This window comes from Eubalaena glacialis, chromosome 7 (genome assembly GCF_028564815.1).
Source record: "Eubalaena glacialis isolate mEubGla1 chromosome 7, mEubGla1.1.hap2.+ XY, whole genome shotgun sequence".
Lineage (NCBI taxonomy): Eukaryota > Metazoa > Chordata > Mammalia > Artiodactyla > Balaenidae > Eubalaena > Eubalaena glacialis.
In genome coordinates this window covers 74,069,796-74,088,037 of record NC_083722.1, presented here as the reverse complement: position 1 = coordinate 74,088,037, position 18,242 = coordinate 74,069,796, and the positions used below count along the sequence as shown (strand labels likewise).

General features: G+C 46.1%; 1 protein-coding gene and 1 pseudogene across 2 annotated transcripts; one reads left to right on the top strand and one right to left on the bottom strand.

Moving 5' to 3' along the window:
- Positions 1-5,491: 5,491 nt before the first annotated feature.
- Positions 5,492-6,377, bottom strand: LOC133095756 (NEDD8-conjugating enzyme UBE2F-like; annotated as a pseudogene).
- A 7,413-nt stretch (positions 6,378-13,790) lies between these two features.
- On the top strand, positions 13,791-18,178 carry NICN1 (nicolin 1, tubulin polyglutamylase complex subunit). 2 transcript variants are annotated; one of them, XM_061196802.1, is made up of 6 exons: positions 13,791-13,970; positions 15,293-15,469; positions 15,719-15,832; positions 16,281-16,352; positions 16,668-16,772; positions 16,847-18,178. In XM_061196802.1, the coding sequence occupies exons 1-6, from the start codon at positions 13,839-13,841 to the stop codon at positions 16,886-16,888; spliced, it is 642 nt and encodes a 213-aa protein (XP_061052785.1). In that variant the 5' UTR covers positions 13,791-13,838; the 3' UTR covers positions 16,889-18,178. The 2 variants fall into 2 exon arrangements, with proteins under 2 accessions (XP_061052785.1, XP_061052787.1); XM_061196804.1 differs by lacking the exon at positions 16,668-16,772.
- Positions 18,179-18,242: the final 64 nt, after the last annotated feature.

Genomic DNA, 18,242 nt, shown 5'->3' with positions numbered 1-18,242 from the left:
CCCAGTGACTTCAGCGGCAGGACAGCAGGTCCCAGGAAAGCCAGGGAAACACAGGCAAGCATTCCTTGGCTTCCTGTCCCCAGCAGCTGCAGGAAGCTGCTCCAAGCTCCCAGCTGTACCCAGTAGCCCCCAAGGACCGGAGAAAGTCTTATTTCCTGCCACCCCCTGATTGGGCACACACGTTCTGGAATGGAAGCGGCTGAGTACTCCATGGCAAGCCCCAAGGGAGATGATGGGGCTGCCAGCCAATGTTTGGGAAGGCAGCATAGAGCCTGTCTGGAGACCAACTCTAGGAAAGGGGTACCATGGATTTCATTCCCTGTGGCAGGGTCCCCAGCGTTCCTTATCTCCATCATCTGAAAAAGCACTTTCCCAGACAAACACTCCCTACACACACAGTCTTGCTTATAATTTAAAAGAGTCCCTAAATATCCTGCAGTGCTTGCAGGGATTCCAGGCTAGAAGCCCCTGAAGTGCACTTAAGGTCAGAGAAATTCTAGTCTGGTTCTGCCCCAACTGGCTGAACCATGGGCCAGCTCCTGGCCATCTTGACTTGCACTGCCCTCTCGAGCCTGAGAGGTTGGGCTAGGGAGCCTCAAGGGGTCCATCTGCCCTGCCACCTCCTGGGAGCTACTTCATATCATCTTATTGGAGATAGTATAAAAGAAAGGGTGGCTTCAGACCCAGCTGAGAAGCTAGACCCGCACTCACCAGGGCTGGGCTGTTCTACGCACACCCCAACAGTATCTGCTGCCCCTCTGCCTTCTGCTCATCCAGATGGGTCTGGCTGCCAACTTGCGGGCCTCTGGGAGCTTTTGAAGTTCTGAGCTCTCATTCACACACACACCCATCAATACAAGGGTGTGTGTTTTGTTTTTTTCATTTATCAACTCTATCAGTCATTCACCACATTTACTAAGCACCTATTATATACCAGGGCTTGAGCTAAGTAAGCATAGCTCAAGTCCAAATCATGCCCATACTTCTGGGTCCTGCCTGAATCTCATGCCCTCCCAACCTTCACTGCCTACCCCGCACAGCCCTCCCAATTGGTTCACCTTGAAACTGAATCCCTCTTCTACTCATTTAGGGCTTTTGGTAAGCTGCCTAGTGTGGTCATCTCTAGGCAGAGCCTGGACTTGTTAGTCACTTTCTTGCCACCTCCTGCTGCCAACCAGCAACTTTGAACCCAGGGTAGGAGATGAGGAAAGAACTGTTGTTGTCTGCCCTAGGATCCAGGAGGCTTTTTTATTTTTATTTTTTGGCCTCGCTGCATGGCTTGTGGGATCTCAGTTCCCTGACCAGGGATTGAACCCCAGCCATGGCAGTGAAAGTGTCGAATCCTAACCACTAGACCATCAGGGAACTCCCCAGGAGGCTTTTAACAAAGGACCTGGCTGAATCCTGGCAAGAGTATTTTGGATGTATTACTTGCTGTTTTGTTCAGAGTGCTTATCACAAGGAGACATATGTAAACTGATTTATTTGTCTTATCTCCTCCACTAGAATGAATCCTCTATGAGAGGGACTTCCCTGGTGGTCCAGTGGTTAAGACTCTGTGCTCCCAATGCAGGGGCCCTGGGTTGGAACCCTGGTCAGGGAACTAGATCCCACGTGCTGCAGCGAAGACCTGGCACAGCCAAATAAATAAATAAATATTAAAAAAAAAAATGAGAACAGAGACTTTTGTTCGCTGCTGTATGCCCATGTGAAAAAAAGTGCTCAGCTAATATTTATTAAATTTAAAAAATCATGGAGTTCAGACCAGATTCTATATACAACATGGTGTCCTGCCAGAATTGAACCCCAGTATGGCCGCTCATCAGATATATGGCCTTGGGCAAGTTACTCAAACTTTCCACTCATTTTCTTACCTGTAATATTAGAATAATTGTGATTTCTACCTTGAAGGGGAGTGGAATAAGGAAAGAACACAAGCATAAAGAGAACAGTGTCTGGCATATAGTAAATGCTAAATAAGTGTTAGTGGTTATTATTATTGTTACTATTATTATTCTGCTTTGTTCATTCAACATTGCTAGGAGATTTCTCCACCTGGATCAGAAACTTGATGGTTATTGTAGACCCACTATGCCATTAGACAAAGGTGCCATTCATTTAATACAACTTTTAAAAAATATTTATTGGGGCTTCCCTGGTGGCGCAGTGGTTGAGAGTCTGCCTGCCAATGCAGGGGACATGGGTTCGAGCCCTGGTCTGGGAGGATCCCACATGCTGCGGAGCAACTGGGCCCATGAGCCACAATTACTGAGTCTGCGCGTCTGGAGCCTGTGCTCCGCAACAAGAGAGGCCGCGATAGTGAGAGGCCCGCGCACCGCAATGAAGAGTGGCCCCCGCTCGCTGCAACTAGAGAAAGCCCTCGCACAGAAACGAAGACCGAACACAGCTAAAAATAAATAAATAAATAAATAAATAAATAAATTTATTTTTTTTAAAAAAATTTATTTATTTATTTTGGCTGTGCCGGCTCTTCGTTGTGGCATGCAGGCTCTTAGTTGCGGCATGCAGACTTCTCAGTTGTGGCATGCATGCGGGATCTAGTTCCCCTACCAGGGATCGAAGCTTGGCCCCCTGCACTGGGAGCACAGAGTCTCACCCACTGGGCTACCAGGGAAGTCCCCATTTAGTACAATTTTATACATACTGACTCTTTCTGGATCCCCAAACATTACAAACGAGCAACTTGTGTGTGTGTGTGTGTGTGTGTGTGTGTGCGCGAATGTGCAAGTGTAATCTTGGAGGAGGTTGACTTTCATCAGGTTCTCAAAAGGTCTAAACCCAACAGAAGTTAAGAAGGACTGGGCAGGGCTTCCCTGATGGCTCAGTGGTTAAGAATCCACCTGCCAATGCAGGGGACACTGGGTTCGAGCCCTGGTCCAGGAAGATCCCACAGGCCACAGAGCAACTAAGCCCGTGGGCCACAACTACTGAGCCTGTGCACTGTAGGGCCTGCGCTCCACAGCAAGAGAAACCACCGCAATGAGAAGCCCGCACACCGCAACCAAGAGTAGCCCCCGCTTGCCGCACTACAGAAAGCCCACACACAGCAATGAAGACCCAATGCAGCCAAAAATAAGTAAATAAATAAATAAAAAATAAAAGGACTGGGCAGAGGGCTGGCCTGTAGGAGACTTTCAGGCAGCCATTTCCAGAGTTCCGGTGTAGACCATGCAAAAGGGAGCCTGGCATGGTCCAGTAGTTGTGGCGCACGGGCTTAGTTGCTCCGCGGCATGTGGGATCTTCCTGGACCAGGGCTCGAACCCAGTGTCCCCTGCACTGGCAGGTGGATTCTTAACCACTGTGCCACCAGGTAAGTCTTATTATTGATGGAATTCTTAATATGATAGTTACCTTGGTAATACTAGGAGATAAGGTCTGGGAAAGATTTTTGGAAAATTGAGGGTCCAAGACTCAGGTAAGGAATAGCATTCCAGGCATCCAGAACCCACCTCCTGCTTTTGCCCCCTCCACCAGCCTTGAGTCCTGGTGCCTGATTCTCATGGGTGCGTGACTCCCCATTCCCCAGCAGGTGGCGCTGCTGTCCTAACTATGCCTGATGTTTGCCAGCCAGATGATGTGTTCTCAGAGGACTGGGACCTGTCCTACGGAAGGCTGCCAAGGAGTACAAAGCCATTCTATTGATTCACGAATTCAACAAACACTAATTGAATATAAAATTTGTGCCGGGCACTGTTCTAGGTGCTGGGGATTTAGCCAGGAACAAGACAGACCAAGCTCTGCTTTTACAGGGCTTACATTTTAGAGCAGTGCTGTCAAATATTGTAGCCCCTAGCCACACGCTGCTATTGAGCTCTTGAAATGTGTAGTCTGAATTGAGAAGTGCTGTAAGTGTAAAATACATACCTGATGTCAAAGAATTAGTAAAAAAAATAATGTTAACTATCTAACATTTTAAATATTGATTTTATATTGAAATTATATTTAGAGTATTTTGGGTTAAATAAAATATCTTATTAAAATAATTTAACCTGTTTTTGACTTTTTTTTAACATTACCAAGAATTTTTAAATTACATAGGGTGCCCACATTTGTGGCTTACATTATATTTCTGTTGGACAGTGCTGTTCTGGAGGGCAATCAGACATATAAACAAATGTGCAATATGATGTCAGGTGAGGAGATATTAGGGCTGAGAAGTGACAGAAATGAGACAGTGAGCAAACAGGTGGAAATAAACCTGTGAGCCTGGGAAGTGTGGAGGCCAATGTGGCCAGAGCAGGGGAGAGAGGAGTGTAAGAGACGAGTTATAAAAGCAGGGCCAGAGATGCAGTTTTAAAAGATTATTGCTTATTGCTATATAACTATTTTGGGAAGAAGTTTGATTTTTTTTTTTTTTTTTTTTTTTGGCCACACCACGCACCATGTGGGATTATTTATTTAGTTAGTCATTCATTCATTCAGCTGAGCCAGGCCTCCACTGCAGCACGCAGGATCTTCATTGCGGCATGTGGACTTCTTAGTTGCGGCACGGGAGGTCTTTAGTTGCAGCATGAGGACTCTTAGTTGCAGCATGCATGTGGGAACTAGTTCCCTGACCAGGGATCGAACCCAGGCCCCCTACATTGAGAGTGTGGAGTCTTAACCACTGGACCACCAGGGAAGTCCCAAAGTTTCATGTTATTGATTAAATGTAAGAATATGCATTCTCTCATAGCCATGATCTGACAATTTGACTCCCAGAAATAAACTCTAGAACAGTGGATCTCAAAGTTTTTGGTCTCAAAACCACGTACACTCTTTTTTTTTGTCTTTCATATTTTTTTAAAATTTCTCTTCAATAGTTGCTTGCCCCAACATCTTCCTGTCTACTCTATACAATGAAAGTACAAACTGAGAATAGAAAAAAATAATTAAAGCATTAAATCATACAAATTACAAATCTGTTCCAAAAGATACTTACATTAAATAAAATATGCATTTCAGTAAGAGATCTACAGTGAATGACTATGCATTCTGGGAAGCTTCACGATGTCTAGGCAGGGCCAACATCCATGGAAGGAGCTAAGAGAATTTGCATCCAGTCACAGTTTGTAGCAGGTTTCTAATCGCCAGTCTGTGAACTACAATGAGCACATCATTAGCATCACCTGTGCAGGGAACTGACTTTGGGAAAAGGGGGAGAATCAAGCTCTAGCCTCAATGTTGAGTTCATTACAACTTCTCGAGAATCTTATCAACAGCCTATACAGTACAGTTCCAAAAAAGTAAACATGTTAAGCAGACAATGCTTTAGAACCCCACACACATTTCCTTGTTGTGTTTATGTGGAACTCTCCATCTACAGTGGGTGGTTGTGAAGAGGTTCTTCCTCAGGACAACATGGTCACAGGACTCCGACGCCCCAACGTGACTGAGGGGAGCACGAGGACTGGGAGGAGGCTCCCTGTTGGTTTCAGTTGGAGACAAACTTCTAATGCACAGTCCACAGCCCTGCAGTCTTCTCCTCCTGTCATCTGGCATAATGCTTAATGTAGTCTTCAACTTTATTGCTGAAGTCTTCCTTGTCCTGCAAATGTTCTGTAGCTTCAATATTCAGTTGATCATCGAAATTCAAAAGATCAGTAAACAAAGAGTTTAATACCTAAACACTGTTTTTCAGTGGGACTTCCCTGGTGGTCCAGTGGTTAAGACTCCAAGCTTCCACTGCAGGGGGCACAGGTTTGATCCCTGGTTGGAAACTAAGATCCTGCGTGCCTGTGGTGCGGCCAAAAAAAAAAAAAAAAATCCTTCAGTGTCCTTGTGGGAGCCCAGCCAGTGCCATCAGTCGAATGGTCTCTCAGTAAACTTAGATGTATTTCGCCTGTCTCTTTGGTGTTGGGGTGCCAGATCCTGGTCAAGCATTTCACTTTGGGAGGCACCATGTTGTACACATCGGGAACTTCAGTTTCATTCATTCATTCATTCATTTACTGATGCCGCACCGGGTCTTGGCTGCCGCACGCGGAATCCTTTGGTTGCGGCATGTGGACTCTTAGTTGCGGCATGCACGTGTGATCTAGTTCCCCGACCAGGGATCGAACCTGGGCCCCCTGCATTGGGAGCACAGAGTCTTACCCACTGGACCACCAGGGAAGTCCCCGAACTTCAGTTTCAAACTGAAGTTTTCCACCCTGGTAGTAACCCTCATCTGGGGTGACAGCTGAAACAGTTAAGCTTGTTTGGATCAGGAAAATATACTTTACACGTACAAGGTAAATTAGCGACGAGTTCTGCAACCTCTTTAACAAGCAGCCTGCTCTCACAGAAACCCACCGAGTGGAGTCAGAGGCTGTGGCTCACGCCCCGGACCCTTTGAGACCGTCATCCCGCTTCAGTTTGCTTGCCAGCATCAGCATTACTGCTACCTTTATCCTGGGCACCCCGAGACAGGCGATGCCGCCCAGCGCCCAACACCCGGCCAGGCGGGCCAGGGGCGGCGAGACGCACCCCCTCACAGCCTCACTGGCTCCGGGCGGTAGGCCGTACACTCTTATAACTGAGGACTCAAGAGAGATTTTATGTGAGTTATATTTCTAGATGTTTATGTGTTGGAAAGTAAAACTGAGGAAAATTTAAACTATTTGCTTTTTTTTTTTTTTTGGCCTCGCTGCCAGGCATGTGGGATCTTAGCTCCCCCACCCAGGATCGAACCTGCACCCGCTGCAGTGGAAGCTGGGAGTCTTAACCCCTGTACTGCCAGGGATGTCCCTATTTGCTTATTTAAAATAAACAACGATATAGCAGTAGACCTGCCCTATGAGAAATGCTAAAGGGAATCTTTCAGGCTAAAATGAAAGGACACTAGATAGTAACTTGAGGCCATAATTTAAAATAAAGGATACTAGTAAAGGTAACTTCATAGGTAAATATAAAAACCAAGATCATGATACTTTTGGTTTGATTTGTAATTTCTCTCTTTTTTCTACATGATTTAAAAGGCAAATGCATAAAACAATTATAAATCCATGTTAGTAGTCATAAAATATATAAAGATATAATTTGTAACAATAACAATATAAAGGGGGAGGAACAGAGATGTATAGGAGCAGAGTACTTGTAAACTCTTGAAACTAAGTTGGTATTATTCAAACTAGCTTGTCATAAATTTAAGATATCAATTGTGATCCCTAAGTAAGCCACTAAGAAAATAGTTTAAAAATATACAAAAAAGGAAAGAAAGGAATCAAAGTGATACACTACAAAAGATCAACTAAATTTTTTTAAAAAGGCAGAAATGGAATAAATAAGGGTTCCCTGAACCCAATTCCAACATGTGTGTGGAGGCTTCCCCACAGGGTGTCTGAGAATTTAACTCAATTCTGATACTATCTATCCAGAGATAGAATCAGATTCCATGGGTCAAGGGCTCAGTCCCACAAGACTGCCCTCCACTTCAGACACAGGTCAAGTTGTTACCTGTGCTTCTAACCAACTGGCCACAAATTGAGTTTACGACGACCCCCTCCAACTTACAATGCTAATCTCAACTCCAGGTTGTCACCTGTACTTCTGACCCACTGGCTGTATATCGGAGGTTCCCAAGACCTGCTCTTCAATTTCGATTAATTTGCTAGAACAGTTCACAGAACTCAGAGAAACATTTTACTTACTAGATTACTGGTTTATTATAAAACAATTATTAAAGGATACCAATCAACAGCCAGAAGAAGAGATTCAAAGAGCAAGGCATGGGGAAGGGGTGTGGAGCTTCCATGCCCTCTCCAGGTACATCACTCTCCCCATATCTCCACATGCTCACCAATGCAGAAGCTCTCTGAACCCTGTCCTTTTGGGGTTTTATGAAGGCTTCATTACATTGGCATGATTGATTAAATCATTGGCCTTTGGTGATTGATTTAACCTCCAGCCCCTCTCCCCTCCATGGAGGTCTGGGGAGTGGGACTAAAAGTTCTCCTGGCAATCAGCCCCCACCCTTGACCAGGATCCAAAAGTCACTTTCCCTGAAGAGTTTTCAGGAATTGAGGACAGGACAAGAGACCAGATATTAACCCATTGTTCTTGTCTCTCAGAAAATTCCAAGGGTTTTAAGAGCTGTGAACCAGAAACTGTAGATGAAGACCAAATATATATGAAAAATATATATTTTGGTCATTCAGATGGCATATATATATATAGTATTTTTATTTTAAATATTTATTTATTTATTTATTGGTTGCGCTGTGTGGCTTGTGGAATCTTAGTTCCCTGGCCAGGGATTGAACCCGGGCCCTCGGCAGTGAAAGTGTGGAGTCTTAACCACTAGACTGCCAGGGAATTCCCCAAATTAGATTTTTTTTAAAAAGGTCTATCTATGTGTATCTATAAGAGACTCACGTTAGGTATAAGGGCACAAAGACGTTGAAAGTAAGGGGTGGAAAAATATATTCCATTAAAATAGTAACCAAAAGAGAGTTGGGTGGCTATATTATTGTAAGACAAATTAGACCTAAATCAAAACAGTTTACAAGAGACAGAAGGAAAATATTGATAAAAGGTACAATATAGCAAGAAGATATAACAGTTATGAACATATATACATCTTACAACAGAGCCCCAAAATATATGAAGCAAAAATTGACAGAATGGAAAGAAGAAATACACAGTTCTACAATAATATTTGGAGATTTCAATACTCCATGTTCAATGATGGATAGAACAACCAGACAAGAGCAGTAAGGAAATGGAGGACTTGAGCAACACTGTAAACCAACTAAACCTAACAGAGATATACAGAACATTCCACCCAACAATAGCAGAATACACATTCTTCTGAAGTGAACATGGAACATTCTCCAGAGTAGGCCATATGTTAGGCCACAAACAAGTCTCAATAAATTTAAAAAGATTGAAATCATACTGAGTATCTTTTCCTTTCTGGTCACAATGGAATGAAACTAGACATGAATAAGATAAGGAAAACTGAAAACAAAAATCACAAATATGTGGAAATTTAACAACACACTGTGTGATGGTTAATTTTATGTGTCAACTTGAAATGACCATGGAGTATCTAGACATTTAGCCAAACATTATTCTGGGTGTGTGTCTGAGGGTGTTTCTGTGTCAGATTAACATTTGTTTATTTTTTCTTTTTCTTTCTTTTAGTTTTTGAGATTAATATTTGAATAGACTGAGTAAAGCAGATTACCCTCCTTAATATGGGTAGGCCTCATCCAATCAGTTGAAGTTCTGAATAGAACAAAAAAGCTGAGTAAAAGGAAACCCCTCCTGTCTGATTGCTTGAGCTGGAATATTGTTCTTTTTCCAGCCTTTGGGGTATGACCAAAACATCAGCTCTTTTAGGGTCTCTGAGACTGCCAGATTTTGGACTGGAATTTATACCATCAGCTCTCTTGGTTTTTTTTTTTTTTTAAGCAGATTTTATGCCTATGGCAGATATTTTTCTTCGTTTGTTTTCCTTTTGCTTTTTTTTAAATTTATGGCCAGTAATTTTTTTTTTTTTAATAGGGAGCATTTTCTTTTTTTTTTTTTTTAATTTTTTATTTATTTATTTTATTTATGGCTGTGTTGGGTCTTCGTTTCTGCGTGAGGGCTTTCTCTAGTTGTGGCAAGCGGGGGCCACTCCTCATCACGGTGCGCGGGCCTCTCACTATCGCGGCCTCTCTTGTTGCGGAGCACAGGCTCCAGACGCGCAGGCTCAGTAATTGTGGCTCACGGGCCCAGTTGCTCCGCGGCATGTGGGATCCTCCCAGACCAGGGCTCGAACCCGTGTCCCCTGCATTGGCAGGCAGACTCTCAACCACTGCGCCACCAGGGAAGCCCAGCTCTCTTGGTTTTTATGCCTTCAGACTTGAACTAGAACTACACATTGGCTCTCCTGGGTTTCAAGTTTGCCAATGGCAGATCTTGGGAGTACTCAGCCTCTATAATTACATGAGCAAACAGTTTATAAGTTTATAATCTCAATCTCTCAATTGATCTCTCTCTCTCTCCATATATATATGAAGTGGAGGTGGCTGTTCACCAGACAGATATTGAAACCGTGCACCTCAGACTGGGACTCGGAACCCAAGTGCTGGGACTCAAACCCAGCCAAAACCCTGATTGGGACTCGAACCCATGCAGCCGGCGAAAACTCACAGTCTTCCAACTGAGATCACACACCTGGTTTCAGGATTTAATGAAGCTCAGGTTCTTGATGTCTCATTGCAGAAAGAATTCAGTGAGAGACAAAGTGATAGGTAAGAAGTGGATTTATTTAGAGAGAAACACACTCCACAGACAGACAGTGGGCCATCTCAGAAGGCAAGAGGAGCACCAGGGTATGGGTTATCAATTTTTATAGGGGTGGGTAATTTCATAGGCTAATGAATGGGAGGAGTATTCCAGCTATTTTGAGAAAGGGTGGGGATTTCCAGGAATTGGGCCACCACCCACTTTTTGATACTTATGGTGGGCCTTGGAACTGCCATGGCTCTGTGGGTGTGTCAGTCAGCTTACTGATGTGTTACAATGAGCTGTATACTGAGGCTCAAGGTCTAGTGGAAGTCGACTTGTCTGCCATCTTGGACCCATTTGGTACTAATCAGTTTATGTCATGTCCTCGGGCTACGTCATTCTTTCAAAGGTTGTGCCCTGCACCCTTCCCTCCTGTTTCAATATTGAGACTCATCTGCAATGAGGGGCCACATGGGTCTGTGTCTGCTCTCAGAGCTGAGGCCTGAAGACCAGAGCCTGTCTGTATCCTCCTGATTCTCAGGAGGGCTATAGTCCTCTGGGATTTAGGGAAACCTCTGCTCCATTATGGGGGGGTTGTGGCTCCCTAAAAGGGAAACCCTCAGGAATCTGGAGGGACCCAGGCAATGAATCATTACTCTGAGTCAAAATGGAGATAGTGGGCTTCCCTGGTGGCAGAGTGGTTAAGAATCCTCCTGCCCTTGAGAACACAATGAGGGGGAAGTAAGCTGGGACGAAGTGAGAGAGTGGCATTGACATATATACACTACCAAATGTAAAATAGATAGCTAATGGGAAGCAGCCACATAGCACAGGGAAATCAGCTCGGTGCTTTGTGACCACCTAGAGGGATGGGATAGGGAGGGTGGGAGGGAGATGCAAGAGGGAGGGGATATGGGGATATATGTATATGTATGGCTGATTCACTTTGCTATACATCAGAAACTAACACAACGTTGTAAAGCAATTATACTCCAATAAAGATGTCAGAAAAAAAAAAAAGAATCTGCCTGCCAGTGCAGCAGACACGGGTTCGAGCCCTGGTCCAGGACGATCCCACATGCCGCGGAGCAACTAAGCCCGTGTGCCACAACTACTGAGCCCGTGTGCCGCAACTACTGGAGCCTGTGTGCCTAGAACCCGTGCTCCGCAACAAGAGAAGCCACCGCAATGAGAAGCCCACGCACTGCAACGAAGAGTAGCCCCCACTCGCCGCAACTAGAGAAAAGCCCGCGTGCAGTAATGAAGATCCAATGCAGCCAAAAAATAAATAAATAAATAAATATATTAAAAAACAAAAAGCAAAAAACAAAATGGAGATAACAATGACCAGTCCAGAAGCCACAGATTACAAATTATGATGAGGCAGGGAAAGTTTTCTGTCACTGGAGGTCTCTAGGTCTGGGCTGGGAAGGCTCAGCTCCTCCAGGCTGTTCCTTGGGCTGGCTTGGAATCCTGGTTTTGTGTCTGTTTGATGCCCCACTATGAGAATCCTATGAGCTACACTGGGCCTGTGTCTCTGGAGCCCCTCACACAGAGAAGGCACAGGTCACCAAAGATGACTGTTGCCTGGAGGGTCTGACCTATGAGGTAGGAGTCCAAAAGAGGCTCTGTTTCCAGTTCTACTTCATATTGCTTTCTTGGCTTGGGAAATCACTGGCCCACATCTGGCCTCAGCTTTGTTATCCATAAAACAGGCTTAAGTGACAATTTCTGAGGCATTGTTTCTACAAGTATCTGGAAGGATGATGATGATAATAAATATGATGTTTAATTTTTTTCTTTTAAAATCATGTTTATTGAGGTATAATTTATTTTTATTTTTTTTAAATTTCTTTATCGGCGTGTGTGTGTGTGTGTATATATATATATATTTTTTTTTTAACCAATTTTTATTTACTTATTTATTTATTTTGGCCACTCTGTGCGGCCTGTGAGATCCTAATTCCCTGACCAGGGATTGAACCCGTGCCCTTGGCAATGAAAGCACAGAGTCCTAACCACTGGACTGCCAGGGAATTCCCAATTGAGGTATAATTTAGATACAATAAAATGCACATATCTTAAGCATTGTTTAATGAATTTTGACAAATGTCTAGACAAATATAACTACCAGCCTATCACGTCATAGAACCTTTCTGTCACCCCAAAATATTCCCCTGTACTTCTTCACAGTCACCCTTGGCACCAGGGAAAACTGTTCTGATTTATATTACTCTATATTAGTTTTGACTTTTCTAGAATTTCATGTAAGTGGAACCATACCATATGAACTCACTTGGGTCTGACTTCTTTTGCTTAACATAGTGCATTTGAAATCCAGTGGTGGTATTGTGTATGTCAGTTGTTCATTTGTTTGTTTGTTTTTTATTGTGGTAAAACATACATGACAAAATTTACCATTTACTCATTTTAAGTGTATATATCATTCATTGGCCTTAGGTACATTCATAGTGCTTTGTAATCATCACCACTATTTCCAGATTTTTTTTTCCATCCATCCTGAACTGAAACTCTGTACTTGTCAAACAATAACTCTCTACTTCCCCCTCCCCAGCCCCTGGCAACCTCTATTAAACTTTCTGTCTAGATGAATTTGCCTCTTCTAGGTACCTCACATCAGCGGAATCATATAATATTTGTTCTTCTATGTCTGGTTTTTTTCACTAAGTGTAATATTTTCAATGTTTATCCTTGTTGAAGCATGTGCCAGAATTTCATTCCTTTTTAAGGCTGAATAATTTCATTTTGTGTAATTATACTTTGTTTACCCATTCATCTATTGATAGCCTGTGGATTCATTCATTTCTTTTTATTGTTGAGTAGTATTTCATTGTGTGGATACACCACAATTAGGTAATCTGTTCATTTGTTCATCTGCTGGACACCTGGATTATTTCCAAATTTTGGCTATTATGAATAAAGTCCTTGGATGGACATATGCTTTCATTTCTCTTGGGTAAATACTTAGGAGTGCAATGGCTGGATCATGTTTTAAGCATAAATTTAGTTCTTAAAGAATGGCCAAACTGCTTTTCAAAGTGGCAGGAAATTATCAATGCATGAGGGTTCCAGTTTTGTCAGTTTTTAATTTTAGTCTGTTTAGTGGGTGTGTGGGGTTCTAATTTGTATTTCCCTGATGAATAATAATGTTAAGCATCTTTTCATGGGCATATTGGCTATTTATCTTTTCTTGCTGGCTATTGGCTATTTCTTCTTCTTCAAATCCTTCGCGCACGTAAAAAAAGGGTTAATATCTATTTTTGCAACCAGTGTCGTCCAGACACTATGCTCATGGCTTTCTGTGCTTTAACTGACGCCGGCCCTGCACAGAGGCAGTAACCGACTGAGACCTCAGGGTACCTAGAAGGTTCAGCACTAACCGGATCCAGAATGGCTAGGCCGTTTCTGGGCATGATCCCTGGTGGCTCTCTAAGGCACGCCCGGTGATTGGCTGAAGGAGCACTTCCGCAGGCACTTCCGAATGCGGGCCCAACCCGAGCATCGGTGATTGGCTGGGCTGGCCGAGCGCGAGTCCTCTCGGGAGTTGTAGTTCTTGCGGCCCGGCTGGGGACGCCGGGAAGGACCATTGGTCTTACTTTGTCGCGGCCGCTGCCACCATGTCCCGCGTGTCGGTCCCTTGTCATGTGAAAGGCACTGTGGCCCTGCAGGTGGGCGACGTGCGGACCTCCCAAGGCCGGCCTGGCGTGCTGGTTATCGATGTCACCTTCCCCAGCGTCGCGCCCTTCGAGGTGAGCAAGCAAGTGGGCGCGACCGGGGCTCCTGGGCGGGGCTTATCTGGGAACTCGGGCGTGTCCCAGCCATTTAATCGTTTACCGAAAGCCTCTGCAGTACCTCGCCCATACGAATCAGTTAACCATTTATTTATTCCTTCAGTTAACACAGTTACTAGAATGCAGCTTCCTCTTCTGTTCTCTCCAACGTCTCTCCCCCAATGTCCAGAATGGCGCTGACACGGAAGTGCCGAGATAGTAGGTTAGGTGCTGGAAATACAGTTTTGAACCTAATAGAGGTGAAAGGTCGTTTTGTCCCTGGCCACTGGCTGGGTATCATTAGACAATGAGTTACCCCCAAACCTGCCTCCTGCCCATTCCTACAGTCCCTGCTGGAGGTCAGGTTCAAATCATCCCTCATCAGGATCTTCCCAGGGGCTGCAGTTTCCAGTCTCCAGTTCCCCTTCCACATCTGCTGGCAGAGTGACTGGACACTGCAAGACCTCAACACAGAGGGCAAAGTCCACTTTCTAATGGCCTGGCATTCAGAGCCACTCTGTGTCTTTGCCCTACTTGCCTCTCGGCCCCAGGCATTTTGTCCTGTAGTGTGTGGTTCTCCCCCAAGCTGTTGCTTACTCTAAGCTGGGAGACTTCATTACAGGGCCCAACCTTGGAAATCTGATTCAGTAGGTCTGGGGTGGAGCCTGTACACTTATATTTAAAAAAAAAAAAAAAAATTTCCTTGAGTAATTCTGTTTTGTTGTATTTTGTTGTTGTTGTTGTTGTTTTTGGTTTTTTTGGCCTCACCACGGTGGGATCTTAGTTCCCTGACCAGGGATCGAAACCCGGGTCCTGGCAGTGAAAGCACCAAGTCCTAACCACTGGACCACCAGGGAATTCCCTCCTTGAGTAATTCTGATGAGTATCCAGTGATGAAAACTGCTTTAGCTAGGCTGAACCACTCTCTGTTCCAGGGGTATGCCAGGTCCTGTCACCCCTTGGTGCTCCTTTGTTTATGCTACTTTACAGTTTCTACCTTTCATGGTCCACTTGATGAACTCATCTGTACATTTTCTGACTCATCTAGAGTTAGGGCTCTGACCACTTGCAGCATCTTGGACATGCGGCAAGATCCGAGGTCATGGTTTGTTTGCATGACGTGCTCATTTAGACTGTGAGTTCTAGGAAGGCAAAATCTCTTTGGGCCCCAGTGGATTCTTGTTGATATTGTTAGATTGGTAGAAGAGTACATTCCTAAGTGGAGGAAGAGATGGTGCTTTTGAACCCCTCAGGCCCGGGGACTAGGTCTGATTTGTTGTGGTGGGTTGTGTGTGCCCTAGTTGCAGGAGATCATGTTTAAGAATTACTACACAGCCTTTCTGACCATCCGTGTTCGCCAGCACACCTCAACACACACTCCAGCCAAGTGGGTGACCTGCCTTCGGGACTACTGCCTGATGCCTGACCCACACAGTGAGGAGGGAGCTCAGGAGTATGTATCGCTGTTTAAGCACCAGGTTAGCTGGGACTCAGTATGGCCAGGGCAGCCCAGATGAAGGCTCACAAGAGGCCTGGGGATTGGGCCAGGATACCATGAGGGAAGAGGGGCGGGCAAGGTTGGCCTGAATTGTGGTTCTTGGGCAAGTGCCTTGGAGGAACTACTGTTTCCTTCTCAAAGGCCTGGGGAGGAAGCACCTTGGCTCATTGCTGGTTGGCTCCTGGGCAGTGAGCTGGGGCCTCGGTGGGTCCTTGTGTGTATGTGTCAGATGCTGTGTGACATGGGCAAAGTACTGGAACTACGCCTGATTCTGCGACAGCCATCACCACTGTGGTTGTCTTTCACGGTGGAGGAGCTGCAGATCTACCAGCAGGGACCAAAGGTAAGTGACTAGCTCAGAGCTGTTTGCTGGCCTTTTCTCCAGGAGGCTCCTAGCTATGGCTGGGAGGCCTGGGGGTACAGTTGGGAGTGGATGGGTAAGGATGGGGCGACTCAGAAGGAGTCCTTCATGGAAGTTAGCCAGGTGGGAATGCTGGAAGCTCATGATGAGAGGTGAGGCCATGTCCCCATATCCCCTGACCTTTGGGGCTACCTGCCTTTTTCAGATCTGGAACATTCGGGTACCCAGATATACTTCTGTTCCTTGTCTTCGTGGGGCTTCCTTCTGCATAGCAGAAGAGCTTAGGTAGTCTTCTGCCCCTGGGACCTAAACAGGATTTTCCCAGTTTCTGGGGCTCAGGGGCCCTTCTCTCTGCCTTCAGGACCTTGAGATCTGGTTCCAGGTCTCTCCTACTCTGCCCGCCTCAGGGCAGTATGCCTTTGCTTTGCAGAGCCCTTCCATGACCTTCCCCAAGTGGCTCTCGCACCCAGTGCCTTGTGAGCAGCCTGCTCCCCTTCTTGAGGTAAGCCCTCACCCTGGCTAAGAACCATGTGCGAACAGCTCTGGTGTCCAGCACAGGCCCAAGGGGACCCCTTTCTGCAAGAATCTGGGGCTGGACCCAGGGACCTTGGTTCACTCTGTGCACCTTCCTCCTGGGATTTGAGGCATCTCTGTGTGGGGTTGGGCCACCTACTCCACATCAGGCCCCATCCTCATGCTTCACAAGTCATCTGGGAATGTCAGCTGGAGGGCCCCATAGCCCAACTTGGCCTATCTGGAGTTCTAAGGGCACTGCTGGGGAGAGACCCATGGCCACTGACCCCTCCTTCTGGAGCAGGGTCTCCCAGACCCCAGCAGGGTATCCTCCGAGGTACAGCAGATGTGGGCGCTGACAGAGATGATCCGGGCCAGTCACACCTCCACAAGGATCGGCCGCTTTGATGTGAGTGATCGCTTCCCTCTGCTTGGCTCCCGTTGGCCTAAATGGGTCAGATCTGATGGTCTTTTGTGTTGCAGGTGGATGGCTGTTATGACCTGAACTTGCTCTCCTACACTTGAGCTGTGGCCCTTAGCCAAGACGTTGGCCTTCCGTGCCGATCCAGGCCCGGTTTGGGCCATCAGCGGCTGAAGTGCTGTCCCTGTGCATTCCAAGTGTTGCCTGCATGCGCATTCTGTCGGGACCATGTTCACAGAGTCAAGATTCTTGGGGGCTCACTGTGTTGCTTTAGCATGAACTCCTGGAGGGGATACACTCTGTCCTCACCTGACTGCAACCCAAAACTCCTCCTTCGCCCTCCCTAAAAACACTCCAGTTCTATTACTAAGAATCCCCCTGTGCCCTCTGTCTCCCCTGCCAACATGCACATTCCTGCCTTCTGCCTGCTCCCTCACCCTGAGTGCAGTGGGCTGGGGTAACCTACTAGAACCTGCTCTGTCTAGCCTTGGAAGACTGCTATAGCTTGGCAGTCGTAGTTTGGAAGCTTGAGGGAGAAACAGGAGCCGCATTTTTCCTTCTGCGCCCCCTAATGGTCTTCTTTCCCTTTGTATTATGCCCACAAAAAGAAAATTCCTATCTAAACTCTTCTGCTGCTTGCCTAGGGAGCCACGCAAAGCTGGGAATTTGGGCAGCCTGAGTCCCTTGGTCCCTGAGTTGGCTCCTGGATGTGTGTTCAAATGGGTCTGCCCCCATCCATCGGGTCTGGGCGGGTGCCCTGGGCAAGGCTGGGGCCTGAAAATGAGTCCTGGGACCTGTCTGCCATCTGACAGAGCCCAAAGTGCATCCTTGTCCCTCTTCCAGTTGCCCCCATCTAAGAGCCACGCTCAGTGTGATGAGAGATCAACCTCGGTGGTGGTGGTGGGGGCCAGGTGAGAGTTCTCATTGGTGTCTTTTAAGAGGCTGAGGTTTTCTACAACCCCAGGCCAGCAGCTGAATAAGACAGGCTGCTGCTCCTTATGAGAAAATCCTGCTTCTCTCTGTTTTTTCCTGGCTTTCTTCTGGGGGCTGTTATGAGGCAGTACTGCAACATGTGTTGGACCTGGAAAATTGGATGTTTGTGTGGCTCAACAGCTTTCTAGGGGAAGGGCAGCCACTTTTTGGTGGCCACCTTCTGATGTCATCTATCAGAGTTCTTGCAGGTGGTATCTGCCTGCAGGGTCATTTACTTAGCCCCATTCAGCTTTTGCTAAGAGGGTAATGATCAGTCTTGTGCTCAGGGAGTAGCAGCCCTCAGTGTGTATGTGAGTGAGGGGGGAGGTCCCTGGGATGGCAGGGACCCTGCTTCCTGCACAGCTGTGTCCCCAGCACAGGGCCTAGTGTGCAGCAAGACCAATAAATACTTGTGGAATGCATCACTGTGCTCGCTGCCTATGTTTGCCCAGTGAGAGAGCTGGAGACCCTCACATGAGGCCAGGT

Coding starts and splice junctions, on each gene's coding strand:
- NICN1 (XM_061196802.1), top strand. CDS start 13,839: ATGTCCCGCGTGTCGGTCCCTTGTCATGTGAAAGGCACTGTGGCCCTG. Junction 15,470..15,718: donor TATCGCTGTTTAAGCACCAG/GTTAGCTGGGAC, acceptor TGTATGTGTCAG/ATGCTGTGTGACATGGGCAA. Junction 16,773..16,846: donor CAAGGATCGGCCGCTTTGAT/GTGAGTGATCGC, acceptor TTTGTGTTGCAG/GTGGATGGCTGTTATGACCT.